Source organism: Pelophylax lessonae (genome assembly GCF_965119305.1).
Source record: "Pelophylax lessonae genome assembly, chromosome: 10".
NCBI lineage: Eukaryota > Metazoa > Chordata > Amphibia > Anura > Ranidae > Pelophylax > Pelophylax lessonae.
Genome location: NC_138777.1, coordinates 91900729 through 91914805, shown reverse-complemented (window position 1 = coordinate 91914805; position 14077 = coordinate 91900729). Strand labels below are relative to the sequence as shown.

At 43.6% G+C, this 14077-nt stretch overlaps 1 protein-coding gene across 1 annotated transcript in view; it reads right to left on the bottom strand.

Annotated features, from left to right (window-relative positions):
- SNX15 (sorting nexin 15) overlaps positions 1-13069 on the bottom strand; it is a 46383-nt gene extending 33314 nt beyond the window's left edge. Inside the window, exon 1 of the mRNA XM_082270562.1 lies at positions 12909-13069. Within this exon, the coding sequence (XP_082126688.1) occupies positions 12909-13007 (99 nt within the window). The 5' untranslated portion in view covers positions 13008-13069. The remainder of the gene's footprint in view (positions 1-12908) is intronic.
- Positions 13070-14077: the final 1008 nt, after the last annotated feature.

Here is a 14077-nt window from a genome sequence, read left to right as displayed (position 1 = left end):
TCCACCAGCCGGATGGAAAACAGAGTTTCCATCCGTCCAGATTTCACGGACAGGATCAGATCGGATAGCAGTGGGTGTCAACGGACTGCTGACTCCACTGACACCCGCTGCCCCATAGGGCTGCATGGAGCATTCGATCAGGTCCGTCTGAACAACTGACAGGCGGATCGGATTGCCCATGTGAAAAGGGCCTTAGACTGTCTTTCAAGTTTGTATACATTTGTGCAAGAAGCTTTTTTTTTTTTTAATTACTATAGAATTACCTCTTCAGCCTAGAAGGTAAAAACCCACTCCTAGTGCAGCAGATGGCACACATGCAACTGTAGCTCCCATAGTATATCAGACTGCCCTGTTCCTATGCCTCCACATCCAGGAGAAATTAATCACAAATTCTGTGCTGCATTGCATGGATGTTACATAGTTACATAGTAGGTGAGGTTGAATAAAGACAATAGTCCATCCAGTTCAACCTGTGTAGGTGTGTATGGCTGTAATCATCTCACATAGCCCTGAATGTTCTGATCCTTGAGATGTACGTCTAAGAGTCTTTTGAAGCCACCATACTTCCCGCAGAAACCACCTCTTGTGGTAGAGAATTCCACAATCTTGTAGCCCTAATAGTAAAGAACCCCCCACGTTGCCTGAGGTTAAAGCGCTTCTCCTCTAATCGCATTGTATGCCCTCGAGTCCTCATGCAATCCCTTCGACTGAACAGCTTTTTTTCTAAGCTGAGATCCCTATTGAGATATTTATAAATTGCTATCATGTCCCCCCTGCAATTACTAAAGATCACAAACTGCTAAAGGCAAGCAGCCCCTGCATGAGTTTTGGGACAGGTACATTGTACAGAATAGAGGTCTTAAAACAAGGACGGATAGCATGAAATGTATCCGTGGTCTCCCTAGATGTGCAATTTATTCATTACAGGTATGTACTGTAAATAGCACTGACAATTTCTACTGTGCTTTACATAATGTACACTTGCATCACTCCCTGCCCTCAAGGAGCTTACAACCTAAGCTCCCCACTTTACATGCATACAGCTAGGTCCATATACAGTAACTCTCAAAAGAGAGTACACCCCTCACTTTTATGTAAATATTTTCTTCTATCTTTTCATGTGACAACACCGAAGAAATGCCACTTTGCTACAATGTAAAAGTAGTGAGTGTACAGCTTGTATAACAGTGTAACTTTGCTGTCCCCTCAAAGTAACTCAACAAACAGACATTCATGTCTAAACTGCTGGCAACAAAAGTGAGTACACCCCCAAGTTAAAATTGGGCCCAAAGTGTCAATATTTTGTGTGGCCACCATTTTCCAGCACTGCCTTAACCCTCTTGGGCATGGAGTTTATCAGAGCTTCACAGGTTGCCACTGGAGCCCCCTTCCACTCCTGCATGACGACATCACGGAGCTGTTGGATGTTAAAGACTTTGAGATCCTCCACCTTCTGTTTGAGGATGCCCTACAGATGCTCAATAGGGTTTAGATCTGGAGACATGCTTGGCCAGTCCATCACTTTTACCCTCAACTTCTTTAGCAAGGCAGTGGTCAGCTTGGAGGTGTGTTTGGGGTCGTTATCATGTTGGAAAACTGCCCTGCAGCCCAGTCTCTGATAGGGAGGGGATCATGCTCTTCCTCAATATGTCACAGTACATGTTGACATTCATGGTTCCCTCAATTAACTGTAGCTCCCCAGTGCTGGCAGCACTCATGCAGTCCCAGACCATGACACTCCCACCACCATGCTTGAATGTAGGCAAGACACACTTGTCTTTGTATTTCTCACCTGGTTGCCGCCACACACGCTTGACACCATATGAACCAAATAGGTTTATTTTGGTCTCATCAGACCACAGGACATGGTTCCAGTAATCCATGTCCTTATCCCGCTTGTCTTCAGAAAACTGTTTGCAGGCTTTCTTGTGCATCATCTTTAGAAGAGGCTTTCTTCTTGGACGACAGCCATGCAGACCAATTTGATGCAGTGTGCGGCGTATGGTCTGAGCACTGACAGGCTGACCCCCCACCCCTTCAACCTCTGCAGCAATGCTGGAAGCGTCTACTTCCTGAAGACAACCTTTGGCTATGACACTGAGCACATGCACTCAACTTCTTTGGTCGACCATGGCAAGGTCTGTTCTGAGTGGAACCTGTCCTGTTAAACCGCTGCATGGTCTTTGCCACCATGCTGCAGCTCAGTTTTGGGTCTTGGCAATCTTCTTATTGCCTAGGCCATCTTTATGTAGAGCAACAATTCTTTTTATTCAGATTCTCAGAGAGTTCTTTGCCACGAGGTGCCATGTTGAACTTCCAGTGACCAGTATGATAGAGTGAGAGCGAAGACACCAAATTTAACCCACCTGCTCCCCATTCACACCTGAGACCTTGTAACACTAATGAGTCACATGACACCGGAAGGGGAAAAGGGCTAATTGGGCACAATTTGGACATTTTCACTTAGGGGTGTACTCACTTTTGTTGCCAGGGATTCAAACATTAATGGCTGTGTGTTGAGTTATTTTGAGGGGACAGCAAATTTAGTGTTATACAAGCTGTACACCCACTACTTTACATTGTAGCAAAGTGTCATCACATGAAACGATATAATAAAATATTTACAAAAATGTGAGGGGTGTACTTACTTTTGTGAGATACAGTATATATGTATATTATTTGGACACAGGCACAATTTTCATACTGTTGGATCTGTACGCCACCAGAATAAAATAAAACAAAACAATCCAAATTAATTTGAAGTGCAGACTTTCAGCTGTAATTCAAGGGGTTGAACATAAATAAGTAAAATAATATACATAATATACATAATAACATAAGTAAATAATCTTAGGAACTGCAACCATTTTTATACACAGTCCCTCCATTTTTAGGGGCTCAAATGTAATTGGACTAATTAACATAATCAGAAAAAAATATGTTCATTTTTAATATTTTGTTGAGTATCCTTTACTGGCAATGACTGCCTGCAGTCTGGAACCCATGGACATAGCCAAAGACTGGGTTTCCTCCTTTCTGATGCTTTGCCAGGCTCTAACTGCAGCTGTCTTCAATTCTTCTTTGTTTGAGTGTCTTTCTGCCTTTAGTTTTGCCTTCAGCAAGTGAAATGCATGCCCAACTGGGTTGAGATCAGGTGAATGGCTCAGCCATTGCAGAATATTCCACTTATTTTCCTTCAAAAGCTTCTGGGTTGCATTTGCAGTGCGTTTTGGATCATTTTCCATCTGTACTGTGAAACGCCATCCAATCAACTTTGCTGCATTTGGTTGAATCTGGGCAGACAGTATATCTCTAAACACTGCAGAATTAATCCAGCTGCTTCTGTCACATCCTCAATAAACACCAATGACCCATGCATGCCCATGCCATCACACTGCCTCCACCATGTTTTACAGATGACGTTTTGTGCTTTGGATCATGAGCTGTCCCGAGCCTTCTCCACACTTTTTTCTTCCCGTCATTCTGGTACAGATTAATCTTAGTTTCCATCCAAAGAATGTTTTTCCATAACTGGTCTGTTTTTTTTTAGATGGTTTTGGCTTTTTAGTCTAATCTGGCTTTGGTTGCACGGTGTGGTGAACCCCCTGTATTTGCTCATGTGAAGTCTCCTTTTGATTGTAGACTTATAATATACTTACAATAATATGCCCAACTCCTGGAGAGTGTCCTTCACTTGTTTGGATGATGTGAATGGGTTTTTCTTTACCATAGAGAGGATCCTGCGATCATCCACCGCTGTTGCCTCCAGTGGACGTCCAGGCCATAGTGGACAGTATGTTGCTGGCCTCACCAGTGCATTCTTCTTCCCTCAAAATGTACAAAACTGTTAATTTGGCAACTCCTAATGTTGCTGCTCTCTGATGGATTCTTTGAAGCCTTGCAATGGCCTGTTTCACTTGCATGGACAGCTCCATTAAACAGCTTCGTTCACAGCAATAGATTCCAAATGCAAATGCCACACTTAGAATCAACTCCAGACCTTTTTACCTGCTTAATTGATAAAGAAATAACGAAGGAGTAGCCCACACAGTGGCGTAGCGTGGGTTGTCAGCGCCCGGGGCAAGGTAAGTAATTTGCACCCTCTACACAAATCTACTAGACCACTACACAGACCACTACGATGACACCTACACTGACCACTACACTGACCTACCTTATTCCTGCACTAACCAACCTGATCACTACACATACCTACCTGACCACTACACAGACCTACCTGACCACTACACAAATTTACCTGACAATTACACTGACCACTACACCGACCTACCCGTTTCCTGCACTAACCTACCTGATCACTATACTGACACCTACAGAGACCTACCTGATTCCTACACTAACCTACACTAACCGACCTGATCACTACACTGACATTCCTGATTCCCACACTGACCTACCTGACACCTTCACTGACCCCTACACTGGTCATCAATGAGCGGGAAGATGGCAGCTGGAGCGCCGGAAGATAGCAGTACTATATATTAAAGTTTAAGTGACACTGGTGCGGCCGCGGGATGCGCCCCCCCCCCCAGATTTTGCGCCCGGTGCTGCTGGCTCCCCCAGCACCCCCCACGCTACGCCACTGAGCCCACATCTGGCCATGGAACAGCTTTTGATTCCACTGTCCAATTACTTTTGGTCTCTTCAAAAAGGAGGGGGGGGGGGCTATTCTTAAGAGCTGCAATTCCTAAACCCTTCCTCCGATTTGGATGTACATACCCTCAAATTAAACCTGAGAGTGTGCACTTTTAGCCCATACCCATTATGTAACTATAGCTTGAGAATGCTTTGGTAAATACCTGGAAAAATAAAAAATAAACTAAAATTGTCCCGTGTCCAAATATATGGACCCAACTGTATAGTGGGGCCAATGTAAACAGCCAGGAAACCCACACAAGCACAGGGAGAAGATGCAAACTCCAGGCAGGCAGGAAAATGGGAAATATGGAGAGTATTTGGCTAAAGTCATGCAGGGACTGCATTTGTGTAGCAGCATGTGGTCTCCAAGGATTAAATAAATGTGGTGCATCATAAAAATCTTTGCTTCGTAAAGATATCAGAATTGCATGACAAACAGAAACCTTCCTTGTTCCTTTTTCTTATCTGCAGTTACAGTGCAGACACACAGAAAGCAAACAGAGCTTTACACTAGTCTGAGGCAAAGACAACAGCTCTCAAAAACAGAAAGAGGAAGAAAAGACAAAGAAATTCTAATTGCAAAAGCTCTTTTTTATGCCTTGTTGCTAATGTGTTTTAAAAGTACATGAACCATTTAGGGCAAAGACGTGTTTACTTCCGAGTATGCAATAACCAAATGTACGTCATGGTAGGAGACATCCCATCTACAGTACGACACTCAAAGATTAAACAAATCTTAAAGTTCATGTGAAGACAAAACTTTTCTAGTTGTTCACAGTGTAGGGAAGGGTTAGGACCCCTGTCTGGGTTTTTTTTCTGAATTGGTCTCTCTTTATTTCCTGTCCATCAGTAGAGGAGATCTCTCCAAAGCAAGAGAATATTCTTTGTCACCAGAACAGGTTTCTTCCATGGAGGATTTCCCTATCACCTCCTCTTTACAACTCTAGGGGCCCTTTCAGATGAGCAATTTGTTTAGATCTGCCTGTGAGTTTTTCAGGCGGATATGAAAGTAAGCTCAATGTTAGTCTAAGGGTAGGCAGATGTTAATTGACATGCATCAGTTTGCATTAAATTACCTCCAAGTCTGTTTAAATCAGAGAAAAAAAAAAAAAAAAGAAAATGGAAAAAGGTTTGCATCCATTTCAGTTTTTTTGGGACCTGAACATGGAAGATCGAAGGTAAAAGGATGTAAACTAATGCATGTCTGTTTAGATCCACCTTTCCATAGACCTAACATGGGTACATCCACCTTTCCATAGACCTAACATGGGTACATCCACCTTTCCATAGACCTAACATGGGTACATCCACCTTTCCATAGACCTAATATGGGTACATCCTCCTTTCCATAGATCTAACATGGGTACATCCACCTTTCCATAGACCTAATATGGGTACATCCACCTTTCCATAGATCTAACATGGGTACATCCACCTTTCCATAGATCTAACAACATGGGTATATCCACCTTTCCATAGACCCAACATTGGTATATCCACCTTTCCATAGACCCAACATGGGTACATCCACCTTTCCAGAGACCTAACATTGGTACATCCACCTTTCCATAGACCTAACTTTGGTACAGCCACCTTTCCATAGACCTAACATGGAACATCCACCTTTCCATAGACCTAACATGGGTACATCCACCTTTCCATAGACCTAACATGGGTACATCCACCTTTCCATAGACCTAACATGGGTACATCCACCTTTCCATAGACCTAACTTTGGTACAGCCACCTTTCCATAGACCTAACATGAGTTCATTTCAAAATACAGGGAAAAAAATTGAATGGACATCCCAGATGTGAACTAGATCTGTTTACAGATTCCCTGCTAAACAGAATGGACACCGCCCGTGTGAAAGGGCCCTAAAGTGTTGGTTTTCCTAGCACTTTTTGTGCTGAAGTCAGAGGTCACCAGAAACAATAGTAAGGATAAAATTCTGTAGCAGCAACACAGGCAAAAATTAAGAAAAAAACAGAGGTTCTAGCCCTTCCACATTCTACCCAACACAAGAAAAAAACTTCTAAACCATATAGTGCTGTTCCAGGTGGGCCCGCTGTCACAGTCCTGCACACGCTTCCTGTTTGAGTGCAAGCTCAGCTCTTCTCGTTAAACACGGTAGAGAATCCAAAGGTCCGGATTGGAGTGGGGCTGCACTCCAAAAACACCTGTCTTTATTAAGTCATAAACACAGCATATCACTGCGCCAAGACACTGTAGAGCATGGGTGTGCAACCTTTTGGCATCTCTGGGCCACATTGAGTGTAGAGAGATTTTCTCGGGCCGCATATAAAATATATACTATATTTAAGGTAGATAAGCAATAAAACACTGCTGTGCCCTTCCCGCGCCGCCGCTAACGCACATACCTTTTCTACTGATTTCGTAGACTGCTGGCGGGTACTGCTGGTCATGCGGGTACTGCTGGAGGAAGCAGCGGCTGTGGTAGAGAGCAGAGCCGCTGCTTCTTGTATGGCTCCTGTCACAGGCGGAGGAGGGGTGCATTTCATATCACTCCGCTTGTGACAGAGCCGGAACTATACAGGAAGCAGCGGCTCCGTCACTGACTGCAGACATCCTAAGTCTCCCGCAGCAGCCGAGAGATCGCACAGCACTTGCAGCCCAGTGTGTGCCCATCCAATGCAGCCTCGCTCGCCCCCTCCCCTCCAAGGCGGCCTCTGTCTACAGTTAGTTGGAAACCACTGTGGCCGTGCTCCCGACTCAACTTCCTTCCTCTCCAGCTAAAAAAAAATAATTGTCAGGGGGCAGTGGGCCGCATTGCCTATGGTTCTGGGCCGCATGCAGCCCCCGGGCCGCAGGTTGGACATGCCTGCTGTAGAGCATGAGAAAATTCTACACGTTTTACACTACATCAGCACTTCATATTGACTTGATAATCCCAGTCAGGATTGCCTACCCGCTAAAATAGTCAACACCCAACTAGGGATCAGCTGCAGGCGATCAATCCCAAATGTGGCTTTATCACAAAAAAGAAACCTTTTTTTTTTTTTTTTTAACCAAGCATGAATTTATAACAACATAAAAAATTCATACAAACATCAAGGACCAGAATATGGCCAGGGTATAACCCCTTATAATCTTAAAAACCCCTTTCAATGTTACAAAACAAAGTTTTGGCTCTGCATACAGTTTGATTTCAGACTTAAAAGATGAGGATGTACCTGGTCATGGTACCCTGATGGCTGTACTATATTGTATTTTCCAGGAATAACCTCCGATTTCATTTTCACAATCTAGGTTTTGTAATTTTTTTTTAGCTTCCTGAATGAATTGTGGGTTGTTTGCTGGCTGATATTCAAGGCTTCTTGAGCAGAATGTCTCTTTTCAAGCAGCAGACGTGTTAAAATGTCTGTCTATGAAAGAATAACTGAAGATCAGAATCCGTGACTAATCAGTCCTCACATGTTCTATATACACTTACGTGTCAAGAGTTGACGGTCCTACAGGTCACATGGGGACTAATCCATGCCATGGTAGCTACATGTCTCTAGGCACAGCAACAATAGGATTACTTGTGCTTAGATCTTCTACTTCTAAATATATAGAAATATACTTTTCCCTTCATAGTTATCCCTAGTTTAGTATTTTCTTTCTTTAGCAGAGGTCTCCAAAACTATGGCCTTCCAGTTGTTCAGGAACTACAATTCCCAACATGTCTGTGAATGTCAGAGGTTTACAATGCCTCATGGGACATGTAGTTCTGCAACATCTGGAGGGCCATAGTTTGGAGATCCCTGGTTAAGGCTGCATTCATATGTCAGTGTATTGATCGCGGGCAGAATCGCCGCGATCCCGCCCGCGATCCGGAAATCATTGCAAATCGCGGGACGCCTGTGCATTGCCCGTGATTTGCAATAGCACCCCAAACGCTGTGTGATGTTGCCGCGATTTCCGCCTGCCGAATCGCGGTAACATCGCGCAAAAAAAAAAATTGCGGGACGCATTACGCCCAAACAAGTACAAGAGCTTCTTTGGAGCGTAATGCGTCCCGCGATTTTTTTTGCGCGATGTTACCGCGACTCAGCAGGCGGAAATCGCGGCAACATCGCACAGCGTTTGGGGTGCTATTGCAAATCACGGGCAACGCACAGGCGTCCCGCGATTTGCAATGATTTCCGGATCGCGGGCGGGATCGCGGGCGGAATCGCATCGATTCTGCCCGCGATCAATACGCTGACATGTGAATGCAGCCTTAGGAGCAACTAGCATCAGTCTTCAGAACTTGTGATCAGTTATCTCCATGACCTTAATGTGCTTCTTCTTGAGCCACTCCTTTGTTGCCTTGGTGGTATGTTTTTGGTCATTGTCATGCTGAAAGACCCATGCATGACCCATCTTCAGTGTTCTGGCTGGGGGAAGAAGGTTCTCATCCAAGATTTTACAATATATGGCCCTATCCATTGGCCCCTTAATGAGGCAAAGTCGGTCTGTACCTTTAGCAGAGAAACAGCCCCAAAGCATCATGTTTTCACCTCCATGCTTGACTGTAGCGATGGTGTTTTTAGGGTCAGGCAGCATTTTTCTTCCTCCAAACACGGCGAGTCCCCCTCCTCAAGAAGTCACATGCAGAGTCATGGTAATGAACATCTAAAGCATTTAGAGATTGATTGGGGAAAAAAGTGATGTGGTCAGATGAGACCCGAATTGAGATCTTTGGCATTATCTCGACTTGCTGTGTGAAAAATGCTGACTGTGACCCTAAAAACACCATCCCTACAGTCAAGCATGGAGGTGGAAACATGCTGCGTTGGGGATGCTGAAGGTTAAGGCCAACTTTATCGCATTGAGGGGCCAATGGATGGGCCATGTATTGTAAAATCATGGATGAGAACCTTCTTACCTCAGCCAGAACACTGAAGATGGGTCATGGATGGGTCTTCTAGCATGACAATTCTTGAGGGAGGGGGATTCGCCGTGTTTGGAGGAAGAAAAATGCTGCCTGACCCTAAAAACACCATTGCTATAATCAAGCATGGAGGTGAAAACATTATGCTTTGGGGCTGTTTCTCTGCTAAAGGTACAGACCGACTTTGCCGCATTGAGGAGCCAATGGATGGGGCCATGTATTGTAAAATCTTGGATGAGAACCTTCTTCCCTCAGCCAGAACACTGAAGATGGGTCATGCATGGGTCTTTCAGCATGACAATGACCCAAAACATACCACCAAGGCAACATAGGAGTGGCTCAAGAAGAAGCACGTTAAGGTCATGGAGTGGCCTAGCTAGCTGCCAACCTTAATCTCATAGAAAATTTATGGAGGGAACTGAACTTTTGAGTTGCCAACCAACAGCCAAGAAACCTTCAGGATTTAGAGAAGACCTGTAAAAAAAAAAAAAGTGGACCAAAATCCATCCTGAGAGATCTGCAAACCTGGTACCCAACTCCAAGAAACGTCTTACCTCTGTGCTTGCCAACAAGGGTTTCTCCACCAAGTACTAAGTCATGTTTTGCTTGGGGATCAAATACTTATTTTACTGACTGAACTGCAACCTAATTTATAGCATTTGTTGTATGTGTTTGTTTTCTGGACTTTTGGTTGATATTCTGTCTCTATCATTTAAAATACAAAACATAATGGGTCTATCATTTTTATCATAGGTGTAAGTGGAAAAACTTACAAAAACTGCAGGGGGATCAAATAATTATTTTCCCCACTGTAAGGACAGGTCAGTGCACGCTATAAAAGAAGACCGGTCCTCCATGCTTAAATATCATAATTCAGCTCTATAAAGACAGGTCCTCTTTCCATTCTCATGTACCATGAAATTGAATTACATGAGGACATTTCAGGGCACACCATATAAGAAGGTCTCCTATTCCTTTATATTATATAATATTTCAATTCCACAGAACAGTCTCTTTAAAAAAGTCCAATGTCTCGTGGAGACGGAGAGCTGACGCGTTTCGAGGGCGTGCCTCTTCCTCAGAGCCTGAGGAAGAGGCACGGCCTCGAAACGCGTCAGCCCTCCGTCTCCACGAGACATTGGACTTTTGTAAAGAGACTGTTCTATGGAATTGAAATGCTGGAATATCACGCATGTTTGTAAGTAGCTGATTTTAAAATTTATGTTATTAAAAAGCCCGCCGAGGATAATGCGCTAGGCTGGTGCGCCCCTTTTTTTGTCTTTATTTGCAGTGTTTGGTTGACCGTCCCTGGTCGTTGAGGGCAGCAAAGCTTAGCCATAGTGGATGCCAAGTGGAGTTCCTTGTTAGAGGCAGCCTGAAGACCCAGTTCTAAGCGCAGGAGCAGGGTGCTCAGCATCTCTTTTCGTTTTCAGAGTATTATATATTATGACAGATCAGTGCACACCATATTAGAGCAGTGTTTCTCAATCTTTTTTCAGTCAAGGCACCCTTTAAAATTATGGATAGTCTCGAGGCACCCCATTCTAAAATGAAAAAAAAAAACTATTCTAATCGTTTTACATAATGCAGAAACATCCACACACATAGGACACCCAACCTTAGCGGGGATTTATTCTTCCAAAGCAAATACACTTTTGCACACTGGTACTGACCAGTATTCCTATGTTTCTATTCTCCCTCAATTTCTCTCCATCAGTAAGCTAATGTCACCCCAGTGCCGAGGGCGAGAGGCAGAGGAGGGTCAAACAAGTATGCTGTGGAGGCTACAGACATTCTCCTTATCAACTGATGATGTCATTGGTTGTTAGGATGCCAGCGTCTACAAAGTTGTAATTTTGCATAATGAAAACCTGTGGTTTTGTGTAACTAAAAGGCAGGGCTTGACACCACCGCTGGTTTGTATACAATTTATTTTAACAATTTTTAAGCATTTTGCCAATGCCCCTGAAGAAGCTTCAAGGCACCCACAAAGTGCCTGGCCACCCTGGTTGAAAAAGGCTGCATTAGACCACCAATCTTTGCACCCTCCAGTATCATGGATCAGATCTATATTATAACAGGTCAGTGCACACCATATAAGAAGACAGGTCCTCTTTCTTTGTATATTATATAGTATGACAGATCAGTGCACACCATACATTGGACAGCCAATCTTTCCACCCTCATGTAACATGGATCAGATCTTTATTAGGACAGGTCCTCCATACTTTCTCTATACAATGACAGCTCCTCTTTTCTTGTATATTATATAGTATGACATATCAGTGCATACCATACATTAGAAAGCCAATCTTTCCACTCTTATGTACCATGGATCAGATCTATACAGTATTATGACAGATTAGTGCACACCACATACGAAGACAGGTCCTCTTTCCTTTTATATTATATTATACATGACAGATCAGCACACACCACACATCAGACAGTCAATCTTTCCACCCTCATGTACCATGAATCAGATCTATATTATGGCCGCTCCTCTTCACTTCCTCTATACAATGACAGGTCCTCTACACTCCCTCTATACAATGACAGGTCCTCTACACTTCTTATATACAATGACAGCTCCTCTACACTTCCTCTATACAATGACAGCTCCTCTACACTTCCTCTATACAATGACAGCTCCTCTACACTTCCTCTATACAATGACAGCTCCTCTACACTTCCTCTATACAATGACAGCTCCTCTACACTTCCTCTATACAATGACAGCTCCTCTACACTTCATCTATACAATGAAAGCTCCTCTACACTCCCTCTATACAATGACAGGTCCTCTACACTTCCTCTATACAATGACAGCATCTCTACACTTCCTCTATACAATGACAGCTCCTCTACACTTCCTCTATACAATGACAGCTCCTCTTCACTTCATCTATACAATGACAGCTCCTCTACACTTCCTCTATACAATGACAGCTCCTCTTCACTTCCTCTATACAATGACAGCTCCTCTTCACTTCCTCTATACAATGACAGGTCCTCTACACTTCCTCTATACAATGACAGGTCCTCTACACTTCCTCTATACAATGACAGCTCCTCTACACTTCCTCTATACAATGACAGGTCCTCTACACTTCCTCTATACAATGACAGGTCCTCTTGCCATCCTCCTGTCCCATGTATGGGGTGAATAGTAAATCTTCCTGCAGTGATCAGTGATGGAGTATTTCCTGATCTCCCCTGTAGGGGGGGTGGTGTAGTCCCGGGTAGGGAGCGGTGTTTATCGCCCGGTAGCGGACAGTGAGCAGTGTATGGAGGAGGAGAGGGGTGCTGGCATTGCAGTACAGGGGACACATACACACTATGGGGTCACACAAGGTCGGGTCCGCTCACCTCAGCGATCACCTTGTACTCTGTGAATCCTTTGGGGTGTGTTCGGGTCTCGGTTACGTGATACCTCCGGTCATACTGATCCCGGACAGCCCGGGACATCTTACCCCGAACACAATGTCACTTCTGCCCCTTTAAGACAGCGAGCATCAGGTGACCACTTTGAGCATGCGCAGTAGATTGGACTTGCCATCCGGCAGCTGTATAGCACGGAGCTTCATAAGAATGAAAGAAGACAGGAGGCTGCCAACCACGAGTTCTACGCATGCGCACTGCTCATTTTAGTTGGGCAGCCAATGGACCTGTCCAGGCTCCCTGGTACTGGTAGGGGACAAAAGAGGAGACGTAGTGGGTGAGTCAGTGTGATATAAGGATGGCCGATCAGAGCAGTGACATCGTGTATTAAACTATAACTAAAGGATTGTGTTATAGTTTTCTATAGAGTGTAGAGGGATTAGAATCCCTGTCTGTTTCTATTGCTGTCTTTGCCCCTCTTAGGGAGATCCATCTTCTCTGTTTGTCATGTTTACCATATCACTGAAAGTTCAAGAAAATCCCAAATTTTGGGTTGTCCTCAGCACAGTATTTAGATGGAAAATTTTCCAATGGGGACACATTTTGGTGACAATCAGGGATTTCCTCTCACTTCCTGTTTTGGCTATAGGACAGGAAGTGAAGGGAAACTTCCTCAATGGGGACACAGATGGAAAAAAAAAAAAACTAACAGGTTATAAACCCTCTCTTACGCTAAACTGAAGGAAAAAAAAAAAAGTTTTGTCTATAGCTATACTTTAAAACAAATCCAATCAGTCCACCAAGAACTGTGCTTTCCTTCATTCCAGTAAAGCAATTCCCTATTCAGAATTCTATAGCTTTGGATGACATTTTTATTTCTCTTTCAATAGATTTTATTGATTTATCATTAAAGTTTGTTGGAACAATTAGATACATTGTAAAGTCATTGTTACTAATATAATGACATCTGGATGCCTTAGACGATAATAAAATGAATACAAAAATCATTAATATGGAGTATATTCTCTCTGAGCAGAACTTAAATATTAAAATAAAGATTAGTGGGACCATGAGAGGAATTATTTTAGGGTGGCATCTCCAGAATCTGAACTGAGACAGGATTGTATTTTTGTATATATTGTAGCCAAGGTTTCCAA